The sequence below is a fragment of the Nycticebus coucang genome, chromosome 5 (assembly GCF_027406575.1).
Source record: "Nycticebus coucang isolate mNycCou1 chromosome 5, mNycCou1.pri, whole genome shotgun sequence".
Classification (NCBI taxonomy): domain Eukaryota; kingdom Metazoa; phylum Chordata; class Mammalia; order Primates; family Lorisidae; genus Nycticebus; species Nycticebus coucang.
The window spans coordinates 40,108,623-40,126,749 of record NC_069784.1 but is presented as its reverse complement, the minus strand read 5'-3'; the positions used below and the strand labels follow the sequence as shown (position 1 = coordinate 40,126,749).

Here is an 18,127-nt window from a genome sequence, read left to right as displayed (position 1 = left end):
CTACGTCTGGCCATATAATGGTGGAGCATGGTCAGAATTGGCCTGTGAAATCTATGAGATCTCCATCAAGTTAGTCTCTGTGTTTTGGTTTCATATGTAAAATGCAAGTAATAAAAAAAGCATTTACCTCCCTGAGTTGTTCTGAGGATTAATCCACAGAGAGGGTTTAGCACAAGGCTTTGGCTTGTTGTAAGCACTCAATCATGTTAGCTACTATTACTTCCAGAGGCCCTTGTCTCTGACTCTGGGGGAACATTCATGTCCCTAAGAGAAGGTCAGAGGAATGATAATCCCTTCCTTAGGTGGTGCTTTGGGGGTTCCAGAGGATCCATCTGTCCACTTTCTCATTTAATCTTCATACCAACCTTGGATGAAGGCAGGGGAGGTTTAATTCCCATTTCACAGATGTGGAACCTGAAACTCAGCACTATCATGGGACTGGCTTGAAGCCCCATGGCTCACTTATGCAATGGAGTTTGTCTAAGAACACAAACCCAAGGACCTGACTAGCATTCGGAGAACTGGGGAGTGTGGGAGGCTCCACAAAGAACAAACACCCTTAATGAAGACTGAGAAGGAAAAAGATGGAGAAGGGAAGGGCCCACAACATGAGCTCCTGGCTATTCCAAGTGGACTCTGATGCAAATCCCAGCCACCAACACCAGGAAAGAAAGGCCCAGATGGTTGGAGCCTGGGAAGCTAGGGGGGAAGTGGAGGGCTTTGGATGGGAGCAATGATGGTGAGGGTGGGGTGGGTGGGAGGAGACTTGGCTAGCACATGGTGGGGGGTGGTGAAGTGAGGGGTCCAGCATATCCACAATTATTCTGGACAAATTCTGAGACCCAGACACAGGTTGGAATGATAGGTGTGAACAACATAAGTCAGTAGTGGGCAGCTAATTCATTCGCTACCTATTCATTCATTTCTTCATTTCTTTCTTCACCATCGAACCCCTGAGCATGGAGCAGGGGTTGGAGATAAAAGCATTAATGAGTGAAGCATCCATAAATGAGTAAACAAGCACTGGTATAAGTGCTATAATGGAGGGGTATACAAGGTGCCGTAACAGCATAAAGGAAGGACAGAGGGCTTCTACTGGGAGAATCCAAGCAGGATGCACAGACTAGGAGACACTTGGGTGGGCCTTGAGGGGTGAGTATTTGCCAGGTGGAGAGCTCAATACTAGAATGTGAGAAGGGGGCAAAAAAGGAGAGGGAGGATCCCCCAGATAGCATTAACTTCTATTTGCCTATCACTTCTGATTTCCCTTTTGTCTCCCCCACCTTTTTTTTTGTTTTGTTAATCAGAGCCAGGATGGAATTCCTTGAAGATCCCTGACTTTTAATTTGATACAAGGATCAAAAAATTATCTACCCTGCTTGGACTCTGGTGCTGGGATTTCCTATCACAGAGCATAAGGTTCTCACTTCATATGTTGGAAAGTCTAGCAATCTTGTCTCCTAGGAAATGAAATATACATGGACCCTAATTCATGCGAATATGTCAATGACTGACAAAGGATACTTGTGCATAGATTAGAAAATGAAGAGAGGGTGAAGAGAACAGTAGAATCCTGGAAATGCGAGGGTATGTTTGCAGGGCAGTAAGGGGGTGGTAATGACAGCCCCCTGGCAGAGGTGGGAAAGAACCCAGGAGGACAGATAGAGAGTACCAGAGACCAACTTTCCAGTCCTGTCCAGGCAAATCCAGCTTGTCACAGTCTAGCATTGAGGCCTAGAGGGAGTCTGATAACACTAAAGCCCTTATTTCTCTCCCTTACCCTCACCTCCTCCTGCTAGGCTCCCCAGGAGCTGGCTGCCACCTCTGGTGGGGTCCTAAGAGAAATGAGATCCCTAATGGACTTGCCAGGAGTACAAACAGTGCTGCCTCCTCAGGGGAGGAGGCGGTCCTGGGGACAGGGCTGGATGTTGCTGGGGTGCTGGGGAGAGGCCTGGTTCTGACTCCTGTTCCTGGGTATTGTGACCACTTGGTGCACTAAGAGGATGGCACGGACTGGCCGCCTAGCAGCTAGTTAGGATTAAGGAGCAGCTTTGCCATGGTGGCAGTGGCAGTAGGACAACTCTGTTCTCCTTGGCAACTTGGGAGCCACCACTCCAGGGAGGGCCACTGTGGCAACAGCCACTCCGGAACAGGTCCTATGGGACTCCTATCCTCCTGGGCATGCCCTTGTTCTTCCCGAGGGGCAGCTGGGCATGAAGAGGAGGCTCTTCTCTGAGCCTGACCTCGGGCCTGGGGCTGAGAACACGGAGCAAAGTCTGTTTGTGCTTGTTTGCTCTGAACATTTGATCCGTGATAATGAATTTGGAGTTAAGTGTCCTTGGACCAAGGGCTCTAGATGAGGAACTGGGGGCAGAGGTGCTGAGGGAGTCTCTAGGGACATTTGCAGTGGACCTGCACCTTGGGTTAAGGAATCTTGGGCTTTGGTCCCTGCAGAGATCTCCGGCTGCCCCACTGCCCCCGCCGTGGCCTGCACAGTTCAGGAGCTCTGCGGTGGAAGGACGGGAAGGAGTGTGCTGGGGGTCTTGGCTCAAGGCAATGTTGAACCTGGCAACTCTTGGCTCTAGTTCTCCCCTCTTTCCCACTCCCAACGTCACTTCTCTTCTTCCTTTTTTGTCTCTTAGTAGCTCCTTTTATCTGCCTCTTCTTCCTCTTTCCTTCTCTTCTCCCTCACTCTTCCTTAGTTCTCATGTCTTCCTTTCCCTTCACCTTCTTCACTTAAACATTTCACTGAGAACCTACTCCACGTGAAGCATGGCGGGAACAGAGTGAGGAGCTGGGATGAATCAGCACGCTGGAGCAGCTCAGCTGGGGAGGAGAACTTGACAATTACCAAAAAAATACCAGGTGGAAAATGGCAAGTTCTAAAGAGGAGAGAAGGAGAGCTATGGGAACTTTCTCTCTCAGTCCTCCTCGTTATTCTGACAGTTTCTCAGGCAGGAAATGCATAATGTAAAAAGAAGAGCTTTCACATTATTCCCCAAGGACTCCCAGGAATGCCCTAGAAGTGAGTTGCAAAAGCCAGCTGGAGAGAGAGCTTGGAGGGATAAGAGAGAGCAGAGTTCAGCAGCCACTCATGCCAGGCCCATCTCCTGCCCTTCCATCCATCCATCCATCCATTCATTCATAAAACATTTATTGAGCCCCCAGCATTGTGCTGGGCCCTAGTTACTTGCTTGGAGGCAGGCAGTAAACAAATATATGGTTACAAAGGACAAGGAGTACCGTGAGGAAATAAACTGGATGGGGTGATAGAAAATGACATGAAGGCCAGACAGGGTGGCTCACACCTGTAATCCTAGCACTCTGGGAGGCTGAGAGGGGTGGATCACTTGAGCTCAGGAGTTCCAGACCAGACTGAGCCAGAGTGAGACTCTATCTCTAAAAATAGCTGGGCGTAATAGCAGGTGCCTGTAGTCCCAGCTACTTGGGAAGCAGAGGCAAGAGAATCACTTGAGCCCAAGAGTTTGAGGTTGCTGTGAGCTATGACACTACGGTGCTCTATTGGGGGTGACAAAGTGAAAAAAAAAGAAGAAGAAGAAAATGACACGAGGCAGAGGGGTGGGTGTGGTGAGGGGAACCACCATTCCCAGGAAGGACTGAGCCAAGAGGAGGAGTTGGGAGGGTGGGGCTGGGGAACAATGGCCCATGTGAGGGCAAACCATGGGCAAAAACTTGAAGGTGAGAGCGAGCTCCAGACGTGTGAGGCAGGGAAGGACAGTGAGCTGCTGGTCACAGGGGATAAAGCAGAGGCAAGAAGGGCCTGAGAACAGCAGGGCCTTGAAGGGCCCCCTGAGGAGTTAGGGTTTTATTCGAAGTGCAGTGGGAACCAAGCCATCAGGGCTCTAAGCAGGGGTAACATGACCTGCTTTCCATTTTAAGAAGTTCTTTCTGGCAGCTGGGTAGAGATGGGCGGTGGAAGGTCAGGTGCAGCCCAGGGAGACCAGGGAGGAGGCTCCTACAGGCGTCCACCTTCGAGGAAGCAGTGAAGAGAGCAGGAACAGAGAATGTGTGATGTAAAATGTAAAACTAGAAACATAAAACTTGTTAATAAATTGGAAAGTGAGTGGGAGATAACATATTTTTTGTCTACTGGTCATTTGCTCTCTCTCCGCCGTTAGAATGTGAGCTCCATGAGGACAGGGATCCTGTCAGTTTGTTCACTCTTATTTCCCTAAGGACAGAGTACAGGTATTTAATAAAGATTTAATGCATGACAAATGAGTGGATTAAGGAACGACAGGGTGGGATTAACAAGGACACCCTGGTTTCTGTCTCAGCCTCAGGGTGGTGGTGGTGGGACACTGAGAGGAAGACCAGGGAAGAAGAAGGGCAAAATCACCACTCAGGGACAGGGAAGCGGGAAGATGCCCATGGCATCATGGACAGTGCCAGGGGAAGTGCTGTCTGTCTGGGTCACTGCTGTACACCCAGCATGGAGAACGGTGCCTGGAACAGAGGAAATTTAGTACTGTGCTTGAGGAAAGGAGACAGAAAAGGAAGGGGAGGAGAGAGGAGAAGGGAGGGGAGGGGAGAGAAGGGAGGGGAGGGGAGAGGAGAAGGGAGGGGAGGGGAGAGGAGAAGGGAGGGGAGGAGAGAGGAGAGGGGATTTCTGGACTGGAACTATAAATGCAGATGTCACTAGAACCTGGAGAAGATTTAGGCCATGAGAGATTAGGTCACCTAAGAAAAAATGTGTGGGAGAAAAAAGAAGCAAGCTGGCCCACTCTGCCAGAGACCAGAGATTGCTAATGCAGGAAGCAGGGACCCTAACTCAGCCAAAACAGAAGTCTGTATTTCCAGTAGACCTGTGATGAATGGCCCTAACATATGGTTGCTAGCCACTACCCTTCCAGGAATCCCTGAAGAAGCAGGCAGATACAAGAGGCGTGGGGGAAAGGCCCCACAACCTTGTGGGGAAAGGAGAGGCTTCCGGGGCCACTGGCCCCTCTGACTTTGAGCCACAGCCCTCCTCGCCTCAGGCCCTTGATGCTGGGTTGGGTCCAACCGAAAGTGTCTGGGTGTGATCCAAGTCCCTGGCAGCCACCTGGAGTGATCATGTTGTCCTGGGCCTGGGTGTGGTTACTGCAGCCTCAGGTGACTGAGCCAGCTCATTTGCCACCTGTACCGTGGGTATCAATGTGTCCACACACAGGGCTTGGAGCTGGAAATGGAGAGTGCTGGCTGTGGTAAGCATCAGGGCCCAAGGAGGGTGGACTCCAAGGAGGACTGGCCAGGAAGAGGCAGAGAGGAATCCAAGGAAAATGGAGGTGGGAAAGGAGAACATCTGAGCCCTGTTCAGAAGCCCATCCTAGACCTATCTCTACCACCACCTGGCAGTGTGGGCCCACTAAGGCAGTCTTAGAACCAGCAGAGTTCTAATGCCCCCTCCCACACTGGGCAGAAATTCTCCCAACACCCACTGGCACGGCACTCTATCAGCCAACACCTCTCCGAACACTTCAGGGGCAGGACCTTTACCACCCACAGGGCAGCTCGTTCTAATTTGGTATTTTTGTTACAAGGCTTCTCTTTTTCACAAACCCAGGAAGAAGCCACATCAGATGTTGCCAGTGTCACTTCCCAGGAGGAGAATGGTATTGAGGGTGACAGGGGCTTCCCTATTGATTTGGTATGGGATCCTCTCCAGTACCTTGTATTCAATTTGTCATAGTCAAGAAAACAAGAAAGAATACAGTTCATCTTGATTTAAACCCAACCTGCTTTCCTAACATTTCTGCCTGTTGGTCTCAGATCTGCCCTCTGGGATGAGAGAATAATCTAAATGCACTTTGCCACTGCTGCCCTTCAGACACCTGAAGGTGAGGATCAAGTTTCCACCCAGTCTCCTCAAGGCTAAGCTGCTTCTCATGTAACTTGTCTTCCAGACCCATCCAGGCTCACTCACTCTCTTCTGGGCATCAGATAATGAAACTCCAGTGGAGTCAGAGGGAAGGAACCTATCCTTCCTGAGATGGGTGTTACCTCCCACTTTTTGATTAATGAAGCCTGAGAAGACAACCCACTCCCTGTGTGTGTGTGCTCATAAAAGGGAGCATGAGTTTAATCATTCACTTCCCCAAGCCTTGGTTTCCTTATCTATAAAAGGGAAAAGCAATATCTCTGCTATGAGAATCAATTAAGATTAAGGAAATGAAAAACATTAAAAACACAACCCCCATGCTGTGGGTTATGATTCGCAAGCCCTGTTCAGGTTACACAGTGGCTAAGCACTGGGCCCACAGAACCACACTGCCTCGGTCTGGATCCCAGCTTGGCTACTTATTGGCTATGTGACTTTGGAGAAAGGACCTGACATTGCTGCAGTTTTCTCCTCTGTGAAACAAAGGCAACTACAACACCAGTCTTGGAATGTGTTCTTATGAACATTAAAGTCACTGCCCAGCACTCAATAAATGTCAGCTGTTTGGTATTAACATCCCCACTCTTCCACCTTCACAAGGAGATGAGGCTGAAATGAGGCTGGTTCATTAAAAAGTGAGGCCATCAAACAAAACTGGTCATCTGTTACTGGAGTGAGCAGCTCCACAATACTTCCCCCACTCCCTAATATCTGTAAGCAATGATTACATGCTAAATGCTATGCTAAAGTTTTGTTTTTTGAGACAGAGCCTCACTTTGTCACCCTCAGTAGAGTGCTCACAGCTACCTCAAATTCTTAGGCTCAAGCCATCCTCTTGTCTCAGCCTCCTGAGTAGCTGAGACTACAGGTGCCTGCTACAATATCTGGCTATTTTATAGAGACGGGGTCTTGCACTTGCTCAGGCTGGTCTTGAACCTGTGAGCTCAGGCAATCCACCCGCCTTGGCCTCCCATATGCTAAAGGTTTTACAGGCACTGACTTGTTTAATCCCAATGGCTCAATGAGGTAGAGACTATTATTCCCATTTTAAAGCTGAAGAAATAGAGGTTCAGCCAGGTTAAGTAACTTACCCAATGTCACACAACTAAGAAGTGATGGAGCCAGGACTCAAACCCAAGTCTGTTTGACTCCCAAAGCCTGTCTGGATCACCACTGTCCTGTTCTGTTAACTGGCTCCCCAGTTTGGGCTCATCTCCAGCATCAGGGAACAGAGAAGGCCAGAGCCTCTGCTTCCTGGACAGCACTGCCTGCTGCTTCTGTGCAGTGGGGAGGGGCAGTTTGCTCTTACCAACCTCTCTGCCCTCCTGCACACTGCCCCCTCCTCCTCTAGGGGTCTTCAGGGGTCACTGGGGACCCCAGCTGTATCCCCTTCAGTCCTCTCAGCAACACCCTGGCCCCTGGCACCCCTTGCTGGGTTCTTAGCACCTAACCATGAAATGGTTCTACATTGATCTACGAAGAAAACAGCCATTCTGGACGTGAGCCCTGATGCATAATATCATTATGGAGTCAGTAGCGCATCCTACTCCATTATCGCCTGGCCAGGCTTCTCCAAGGCAAGGCAGGCTGCAAATGGCTTTCTCCTGTCTGGAGGGGGGAGGGGCACAGCCTGTTTGCCCTCCACTGCTGGAGGAGAAATTTTATCTTTAATCGACACTGGCTGCCTGCCACCACTTCGCCTCGCTGGCCCAGGCTCTCAGGTCAGTCTTCTCTTATGCTTCAGGAACAGGCTTCCCCTGGCTTCTTCCCTCTCCTTGGCCATGCCATCCTCACTCCGCTGCTCTACACTGCCCCAGACAGCTCCCGGGTGCTCTCGTCCTTTCTTGGTGTGACTAGACATGGAGAGCTCAGAAATCTACTCAGAAAAGCCTGAGAGCTACAGGAACACGGTGGGAACTAACCCTTACTGTACTTCTTACTGCCCATGATCTGCAGACACGTGCCCCTGGGTTGGGATCTTCATGCTGTCTCGGAAATAGGTGCTATCATTAACCCCACTAACAGACAGGGAGATAGGTTTGGTGAGTTGCTCCCAAGTTACCCACCTACCCCTTGGCAGTTCAAGATTTTGAACTGAGACCTCTGTGACTCCAAGTTTATCCCCAGAGTATAAAGAATAAACAGAGACAAACGTACATCCAGACCTGGCAGAGACCAGTGCAGAATGAAAATGCAGGGCCCTTGTTCAGCAATTAATTTCATCATGGGAACAGCTGGGCATTAAACCCAGTATGGGGCCCTCTGACCAACTGCGCAGGCTGCAGACCCACGAAGCTGGCCCTGTGTGTGCCTCATATGAGTGTGAGAGGGATAACAAGAGAAGGGTCATGGCCCATCCTATCTGAGCCCAGGATGTGTTCATGCCCCATCCCTAAGTGGTCCCTGGTTGTGCCACGGGTCCCTAGTTGGCCTCAGTGTATCAGCCATCTGGTGATTCCAATACTTGGGCATCCCCAAGGCCCACTTAGAACTTGTGCAGCTGCAGGGAGGAAGGGAGGGCCCCATAATATAAGCAGGAATACAGAGTAATTCCTTAGACAAGGAACTGTCTTTTCTTCTGCGTTATGGCAGGGCTTTGTTCCGGCCAGTAATGGGAGACTGGAACACCATCTGGGAGTCAGAGGCACTACGTTGGTCCTCTGTGGGTGTGGCCTTGGGCAGGTGGCTTTTTCTCTCTGACCATTAGTCTCCAGCTACAAAATGCAGGGGTGGGGCAGGGTTATGCTATGAGTGTGTTGTATTCCTCAGGTGTTGAGGGTGGGAGCCCAGGGAGGTCCCCACAGATACAGAGTCAGAAAGGAGAGACAGAGGCAGGTGCTCACACAGCAGGAACAGCAAGACGCTCCAGATGTCTTTATTGGGGCTCGAGCACAGCATAACAGTTGAAGGCATGCAGACAGGGCACAAGGCCCGGCCTAGGCATGCCTCGGACACACACAAGGAGACAGCTTTAGAATAGGACTGACCAACACCAGGAAGGGGCAGGGAAGAATGGGATGGGTAGGGAGCTCTGAGGGAGGGGCAGAGGCCAAGGCTGAAGGGGTCACCTGGCCTCTGCTATTGCACGCATCCTCTGGCCACTGGCCAGGAAGTACAGTATTGCAACTGGTTTCCTCTCACCCGAGGCTTCCCCTTCTCAGACCCCTGAGCCAGATGGGCAGACAGACCCCTTCCCTGCCCGTCTGTCCAGCAGCATCTTTGAAAACAAACAGACGAAGGAGACAGAATAATCAAAAATTAAAAAAAGACAAAATGCCCCCCTCAGTCAATGACACAGATAGAGGATAAAGGAGTGGAGGAAGCTATAAAGGAGTCCCTGGAAGTCCCTCACAATTGGTGTGCAGGGTGGGAGGTAGAACCCCAATATGGGCTGGGGTGGGGCTAATGGAGCAGTGACCCTGAAGGGCAGTCTGGCCTTCAATAGGCTCCCTCTGATAGGGCAAACACTCCTGAGAGAGTAGCCTGGGACCACCCAGCTGGACTTGTAATTCCCAGGTACACTTTTCCTAGGACATTCCAAATGCACGGTCAGAAGAAACAATAAGGAATCAGGGAAAGGGAAAGGGATGGGAAACTTAGGGTGAGGCAAGGGGTTGGAAAAACACAGCCTAACAAGGACAACCACCAATAGCACGTGCACTACACACAAGAGTACAGTATGTATGAATATAGATACTATATGTGCATATATATCTCTTCAATGTACAGTAGAACAGAACATCAGACCTAGATGGCTCCAGGCCCCGAGGGTTGCATGGGAGGTTTTCCACCAGTCCTGTGCAAACAAGGATATCTGAGTCTTTCCCAGCGAAAGATTCTTGCCTGGGTTCCAGAGTTTCCCTAAGCCTCTGGCTTTCTGTCTGTCTGCCTGTCTCTCTCACGCTGGTGCCGCTTTAAGAGAGGGTGAGGACTTCAGCCTGGGCATAGTTGGACGAGAGGGCGTCTTGGCAGGTCTCTGTGTTTAAAGAGCACAGGTGTGAGACACTGGGACGCACACTTTCGGCTCAACATTGCCTTCTGGAGGGGGTGGGGGCAGGGAGTTCAGCAAAAGAAAGGTAGAAACAAAGAATGAGATATTAGAAGCCAGCTGCTGACTCACAGGCTGTGGGCTAAGGAGCTGGCCAGGAGCAGAGCTGGAGGCTGGAGGAACCCAGGGCTAAGAGGCCAGGAAGAGCAGGGATGGGTCAGGGAATTGGGTGAGCCCTTCATCACCTCTCTGGCAACCCAACTCTGGACCAAGGTGACTTGGGTGATGTCGCTGCTCATCTCCATACCTGTTCAGGTAACCACTAGCTTCAGGAACCACTAGCCTCTCAAGTCTTCAAAACTCCAGTGCAGTGGAGAGAGGGACCACAGCCCTGCAGCCTGGCATGGAGGCAGTGGGGAAAGTTCCTGATGTGGCCTGCGGCTCATCAGCCATCACCCCAGCAGGTGCCTGTCCAACTTGAGCTCTCCCCCAAATAGCTCCATCTGCCATCACCACCCTGGGATATTCCATTGTCCCAAGGAGCTGGTGAAGAAGGCTCCTGAGTAGTGCCATGTCGTGCCCAGCCCCCTTCCTCACTGTGGCAGGAACAGAGTCCCAGCAGCTGGAGGGCATGCAGCCTCAGGTGAATGCTGAAGGGGAAGGTCACGGAGGACGAATGTGCCTGTCTCAGGAGAGAAGGTCAGGAAATAGCATCTTAGTGAGAAACCCGACCCCTCAGAGCACCCTCATTGGGATCCCATCCTCAGCCTGGGATGTGTATGACCTGGGCTTTCCCTCTGTGACCGCCCCAGTGGGAGCATAGCTAGGTCAGGTAGGAATGCTGCTGCCTCAGTGGAAGATCAGGATCAGCAATGCAGTTGGGAATTTCCGCCCCTTCCAGGCCATGCTGGGACAACCCCTGCAGCTATTAGGTCTGAGGTCCAGGCCTAGGCCTCCTATCAAGTGGGGACGATTTGGCATCCAGAACTCACAGCTTCTATCTGGCTGCCTTGCTACCACCATCACTTTTCTAGGGCAAGGGTACTGTCATCTCAGGGTGATACTGTTTCTATGTCCTTTAGACCGTGTGCCCCAGCCATTCTACCTCGCCATCCCTTGGCCCCCTAGTGTGGTGAGTCTCTCAGTACCATTCTTGAGAAAATAAGAGAAGCCCAAGGTTCTCACAACCCTATTTCCAAGGACCAGCAGAGAGAGTTGTGGTCATGTTCTGTACTCCTAACGCCAACCTGTCTGCCTAGGTTAAGCACTCCCCTGCCACCTCTAGAGGACGAAGGGAGTCCTTGGAGCTTCCTGTAGGCAACTAGAGCCCGAGATGCAGTGGTGAGAATGTCTGGACTACCCAGGGGCCTTGGATGGGCATGGAAATCACAGCAAGGCCATGAAGTGCCCAGAGAGCTGGGGAGCAGAGCACACATTCTGGGAGGTAATGGCCTTAAGGCTACTTTTTTCACTGGATCCATGGACTTTCCATCTCCAGAAGCCTCAGAGTTGGGGCAGAATCTTCCTAGGAACCTACAGGTAATGCAGGGCTTCTAGATGGTGACACACTCTGGTCAGGCAGAGGCGGCCCTCCTCCCCCAAGCTCTGTGAAAGGACGATCCTGGCCCAAAGACTTCCACTCCTCTGGCTCCTGCCAGCTCAGTCTTAGGCTGCAGCCCCCTCTTTTCAGAAGCCCTGAGAAGTGGCCTGTAGGGCTGTTGCAGCCCCGGTACAGACCGGAAGGTCAGGCTTCCCACCTGGGTTGCCTCCCTGCTCTGTGGGAAGGGGCTGGGCCTTGGCCCAAGGAAAACAAACTACACTCCCAGCTGGTGGGTGAGGGAAGAGGCTTCTCCTGAGGCAGGCCCAAGGTCTAGGTGAGCCTGAGGCCTGTGCTTTAGCTGCCTCCCTGGCAGAGCCTGGTGTACAGTGGGGACTCTGTAGTGCCAGGACTCACTGACTCACCCTGTGCTTCCCCAGCACCCTGGAAGGCCCTCCTCACTTCTCCCACTCGCTGGGTCCTGTCTTTCCCTTACCAAGCCAGAGAGCCAGGAGGAACATGTGAAAGCCCACCTCCCCAAGCATTAGGGGCTCCAGCCTGGCACTGCTACATCTTGTCACCCAGGGACATCTGTGCCCACCATAGGGGTGCCATGAGCAGGCCCATCCCTGTGGGAGGGAAGGAGGCGGTGGGTGCCGTGGAAACTTGGGCTTCTGACAACTTGAGGGCTGCCACAGAAATAGCGGCCTCAGTTCCCTTAACCAGAAAGGCAAGTCAGAGGAGAAAATTTAGCTGTGGTACCCATGCTAACCTGAATGCTTAGCTCCCCATATCCTTGCCAGAGCTGGGACACTGGTGCCAGGGAGCCCTGAAGGTCAAGACTGGACCTGTCAGCTGTGAGAGGAAAGGGGCCCAGCATCCCCATCCCTGTCACTTAAAGGGGCCTATCCCCTTCTGAAGGACAGCTGCATAGAGACCCCTATATTCCTTCTTCTCAACTCTCAGGGGTCACTTCTGAGAGTAAGAGGGAGACAGGCCCCACAGACCACAGCAGGGCTGGGGTATCCCAGTACCTACTCTGAACAGACCTTCCTGGAAGGGACATTCCTGTGTGCCTAAGGCCGAGGGAGGCACTGAGAGGGGGATGCTCCTGGCAAAGGCTTTGCACAACACCCCCAGGCCCCTAAAATAATCTTTCTTTCCAGTTCACCTTTTGGGGTGGCCCCAGATTTCCCAGCCTCTGCTGAGACTCTGAATGCTGTCCTGCCATCCTGTCTCTGCCCATCAAGGAAAGAGCAGATACCTTACTTAGTCATTCCCTCTACAAAGTTGCATAACCTGACTCTAAAAATTGCCAGGCTCACGGCTTTGCTGTCAGGTCTAATTCCCATCAGGTGAAATAGGAAATGTCTTGGCCAAGATGCTCCTGTTCCTCAGGCTGCAAAAGGGCCCCCTTCCTTGGAGTGGCAGCAGCAGGTGCAGGCAGGACAGCCTCTGTCCTCATACATCCGCTCAGCTGCCCCCTGTGCAAGGTGTGCCCCTGCTCACCCAATGACTCACAAACCTGTTGTGCTCCTGGGCTAGTTAGGTAAATGAATACACTTAATTATAGAAATTAGATGAGTCTCCGGTTCTGGCAGGAATACACAGCGCAGAGGCTGGGTGGGAGCGGCAGGTGACTCAGAGGCAGGCCTGGGAGTATGAGGAAGCAAGAGAGAGAAAGAAAAAGAGAGAGAGAGAAGAAAAACTGTCGCGGAAGCAGAGAAGAAGCATGGAGAGAGATGCCGCAGCGCTGCGTGCAGATGGGATGCTGGGCACTGCTGCTGGGAGTCCTCCGCTGAAATGTGGGCAGAGGTCCCCAGAAATGAGGGCCTCCCGTGCCTAGGCAGTGCCCCCATGGCTTGTGCCACACCTGAGGCTACAACTCAAGGGGCCCCCACCTGCACCCCAGGCAGGAGCTGGAAGATATCAAGCCTCTTCCCCCAGGGCACTGCCCTTCCAATGCATCAAACTTCCCTCACACCAGCAGAGATAGCCCATGTGACAACCTTTTTCTTGCTGGTCTGGGTGTGGGATGGACAGACAGACAGACAGACAGGCTGTTTTGTTACTGATTAAAGGCCACAAGGAATGGAAATACATTTGCAGTGGTTAAAAATATTAATGCAAGCATGGCTCCCCAGCAGGACTGACTGACTGGTCCCAGGCACACTGTGTACCACCACATACATGCCTGGCCGCTGAGGTTGGCCCTGGTGGGATCCTGAGAGAAAATCTGGGCCCAGGCACAGGTTCTGGGTATGCTGGCACCTGTGGCTTTGGATGACACCAGTATGGGTGGGGGTGTGGTAGAAGCCCTGTGAGTAATCTCCCCTTGCTCTCAGGCTCTAAAGCTGAACATTTTGGGGAGCTGGGTGCTGCACAGGAAAGGCTCAGGGGCCTGAATTCTCTTCCACCCCTCTTCAGGGCCCAGAAGGGAGGTGGGCTGGAAGGGCATGTGAGTGTGCAGGCTGGTATGTGTGCACCTGGAGGGGAGGAGAGTCGCTAAGTAGCAGAGTGACTGGGGGGTGGGCTGGTGAGGGGGTGGAAGGGGTGGGCGAGCAGGAGCTTTCTTGGAGGGTAGGGTGAGCTGTATCGCGATGCCAGTGGAGACAGCCCCAGGCTGGTTCCAGCTGCTCCAGCTATGTTGTTTAGACTTCGAGACTTTCCACAGCCTTGGTGAAGAAAAGGCACATGGGTCAGTGAGGCGCAGCTCCAGGAAATGCTGCAGGGCAGGTGGCCCTGGGCTGAGGTAGAGGGTCTGGCCCTCCTGGGAGAGGCTCCTTTACTCTCCTTGACCTCTGGGTCACCTGGGCTCCTGAGGACAAACTGTAGGATCCTATATCCAGCTGACCTTTGTCTTGTGTTGTCCCCAGGTAAGTTCCCCTCCAGCTCTCCGACAGCACAGCTGCACAAAGACCCTCCGGCCTCCAGCACTGGCCTTCTCAATCCTGAGAAGCCCTAATTAGCACCCACCACACCTTCCTCCCAGGAAGCTGACACTTTGACTTAGGGGCAGCTACAGGTTAATGATGGGGTCTGTGCCAGTGGCTGGAGGAGGCCTGGGCCCACTCACTTCTGGTCCTAAATGTAGCCCAAGTACAGAGAAGGGCGGCATGGTATGGCGTGGGGAAAGTTGTCAAGTGCGCACTGGGAGTTTGGCGATGTTAATTGCCACACTTGCTTAGCAGGGCCTGTTTCCCAGCAACCCACCTGTTCCCTCTCGAAGGTCACTCTAATTGGCTGAGCTACATGCTTGTTGCCAAGAAGCAATGTAGAGGCATCTTGAAAATAGAGCAGCTGGGCCCCACAGGCACCCCAGAGAGATAGGGTGGTGGAGGGTAGGCTCCCCTGCCCAGTACACACACACGTGTGGCCCCTTCCCCAGGTGTGGTCCATTCCCTGTGCTCTGGGGTCCCACATAGCCTCACCTACACCTACTAAGCCTGACAGCTCCATGCAGAGAGAAGGCAAGCCCGGCACTCTGTGCTCCAGTCCCTGGAGTGGGATGGGGTCCCTTCTACCTCTCATTCTAGGCTATCCACTTACCATGCTCTAGCCAGAGCAAGGCTCTGGGCCTGAACAAGGACGCAGTGGAAGCAAGTAGAGAGGCAGAAGAGAAGGTCACATTCAGGGCCTGAGATTGGGGCGTGGGGATGAACAGAGGGACATGAGATTGGGGCATGGGTATGAGATCTGGGCCAGTTATCTGGGGCTCCTGGGCTACCTCTTTCCAGGAGCCAGGCCACTGCTCTTGCTCTTGCCCCCTCCCAGAACCCACACTCAGCAAAGCTAGACACATGCCTCTCAGGGCCTGCTCAGTGTCTGCATGGCCTAAATGTGGGAATCACAGTGCTGAGAGGGAAAAGGTCTGAGAAGGTGCCCCCAGAGCATGCCTGGCCTGGGCTGCCCAGGGGACATCATTCAGGGGACACAGGCATGCCAGGCTACTCGTGCAGCTGCCACTGCTCCTGCATCACTCAGCCCAGTCTGGGGTTTAGGGTCAGTGGGGTTGAGAAATCTGGCTGGCTAGGAGGTGGCAGAGAACCCAGGGAAGAGCATTGCTTGGGGGTGGGGATCAGGGTTTGTCCTGGAACAAGGTAGGTTAGGTCACAGGAATAGGGCAAGAATGACAAAAAGGTGCTTGAAAACTGGGTAGAAAAGGCATCCAGTCTTAAGACCCTTGCTCTCAGCCACTGGCCCTCTGCCATGCCTGATCATTTTTGTGCCCCTTTTCCAGGCCAAGAATCCCTAGCTCCACAGCCCAACTTCTATCCTGTGGCTGACATAGGCTTGGGCTGGTGATGTAATTTTAGCTGTTCCCTGCTTGTCCTTGCTCCCTTTACCTCTCCAAATCCTTCAGAACATTGCTCAGATGGGACCCACTCACTCTGTCCCCCTGCCCCTGGTCACCCTAGCTGGCTCTGCCTCAAGAGAACAGGCACACCCCACGGGCTTGCAGATCGGGTCAGCCCATCTGGGCTCCAGGACCCCCAGGGCAGGATGGAAGGATGTGGATCCTGTGTAGCTCCCTCTCTCCTGAGTGCTGCAGCATCTCCTGGGAGGACTTATCAAGAAGCCTTTGCTGTGTTTAAGGGAGGCCTGGGGCGAGGATGGCAGTGACTCTGTGGAGCAGCGCCTAACGGTAGAGGAGGAATGAAAGGGAGGCAAGGAGCAGGGTCCCCTGTCCTGGTCCCCTCAGCCTTCTAGCACCACTCTTCCCTGTGGGCACCTGGTAAGGAGGGCTCCATGTGTCCTTCTAGGATGCTGGTGGCCTTTCTAATCCAGGGACTAGGAGATCAGGTAGCTATTCTAAAAGTGGGATGCACAAGGCAGAGGAGATGGTGGCTCCTGTCTCAGGAGTGGGGGACCTCAAGCTCTGTTGGGGGGACTGGGGAACCTTAGCTCCACGGGGACTCCCCACCTGCTGGGCCCAGGAGCCATACCTTTCCGGACACTACCATCAGCACAGGCAAAGTCCCCAGTGCTGAGCAGGAAGCAGGCAGCTGCCTTCTTGTTTCTGTCTCGAGTGGCAGAGCGTCGCAGGGCCCGGCGCTCCTCGGGCGTAGGGGCAGAGGCCAGGGGCTGGGTGAGGCCACCTCCCTCCTCATCTGACAGCACTGCATTGGCATCGCCATTCTGCTTGGAGTCTGAAGGAGACAGACAGAAAGGAGGCTGCATGAGGGGCTATCTGGGCCCGGGTCACCTGGGGTCTTCCAGAGCTCAGACCCAGGGTGTCACTCTCCAACATGAGAAGGGGGCGTAGGATCTTCCTAGGGAGAGTGTCACTAAAGCCAGGGAGGTCTGTGCCTGGGGCCAGGGGCAAAGGGCAGGATGCTGAGCTCAGTCTGAAGCCACAGCACAGAGAGCCTACAGCAGGGAGCCCCAGTCTGCCTGCTGAGGGCTGGCCACGAGATCAGCCCAAGGCAGGTGGTGGACTCTACTTCCTCCTTGGGTCTGACTTGGGCTGACACTTGGACAAGTTTGCATTCCTGAGGAGAATGTCTAACATGCTGGGGTGAGGGGAGAACCATCAGGATTAAACCTATAAAGTGATGTCCATGGCTATCACCTGGAAGCAATTATTCCTGTTCACTGAGCATTCAAACCATAGTCCAGTGCCCAAAAGACTTAGAGCCCTCTGCTCCCAAGGCTAACCTGTGTCTTGGGAGGATATTGTGGGACGAAGCTCCAATTCAGCTCCCTGCTATTATGGGCTTAGTCCCAACCCCTCCTGTCAGACAGCAGGGCAGGTGAAGCAGGGCCCTTGGGTCTAGAGAAGGGGAGGTTACTTGGCCCATAGTAATGGCCATGGCATTGGCTGAGCATGCCCTCAATGTAGCTGAGCAGCTGGGGTTAGCCTAAGGGCAAGGCTGATAGGGCTGCGGTTAAATGTGCATTAAGGAACCTACCTGATTTCCTGATAATAGGATTCTCTCTAAGGTCTGAATGGGACTCAGGGTATAACTGAAATTCCCTGAGAGATTTGTATTCAGGGATTAGGAAGGGTTACCACTTTGGTGGGGAAGAAGAGGGACACCCAAAGGGTGGTGTTCTTACCAAGGCCTTTGGAACACCTAGTTCTCTGCAGGACCCCAGGGAATGAGTGGCCCTCAGCTTGTATGATGGGCACATGCCAATAGGCCACAGGTGAGTGTTCCAAGTCAGGCACCTCCCCTGGAGGACCTTTCCTGCTCCGCCCCACAGCTATGCCAAGAGCTGTTGCCTTAGTTTCCTGGCCCCAGCTCAACCCCTGATGGTCATGGTCTGGCATCCAATGGTTCCCTATACCAGGAATCCCATATATTCCCCAGGAACCCATCCCAGACCTAATAGCCAGGATGCCTTTCCCACCATCCAACCTAAATCCATGTTCCTGGGAATCAAGCTGACTTCCAGTCTCATCTCTGACAAAGGGGAAGGTGCACTTTCTTGAGATGGCCTTTCCCATCCTTGAAGGACAGGATTCAGATGCCCAGGACCTCTCCTTCCAAGATGCAGATGCCAGTTTCTTTCACCTTCCTCCCTGTCCTAACACTGTGGGGGCCACACCCTTCTCAGTTCCCTTCCATCCCGTGTTGAACCCTGAGCCCAGGACTCAATCTAGCCGAGCTGAACAGAAGGCAGCCTCCCACTGCTGTTACGTTATCACATTATTAGGCCAAGAGACACCACACTCGAATGTTTGGAAAGAAGTGATTCATGTGTTGATGTACCTTGG

The 18,127-nt window shown here is 52.9% G+C and overlaps 1 protein-coding gene across 11 annotated transcripts in view; it reads right to left on the bottom strand.

The window, feature by feature from the left end:
* Positions 1 to 276: 276 nt before the first annotated feature.
* The window catches only part of KCNC4 (potassium voltage-gated channel subfamily C member 4), a 31,542-nt gene continuing 13,691 nt past the window's right edge, over positions 277 to 18,127 (bottom strand). Inside the window, exons 3-5 of one of the 11 annotated variants that reach the window (XR_008380135.1) lie at positions 16,353 to 16,556; positions 9,725 to 9,857; positions 8,965 to 9,098 (exon numbers count right to left, since the gene is read on the bottom strand). Coding sequence is in view for 8 of the 11 variants with exons in the window: in XM_053591272.1 (XP_053447247.1) it covers positions 13,912 to 14,081; positions 16,353 to 16,556 (374 nt within the window). In the remaining 3 variants the exon portion in view is untranslated. The other 10 variants (XR_008380134.1, XR_008380133.1, XM_053591273.1 and 7 more) reach the window with 10 other exon arrangements.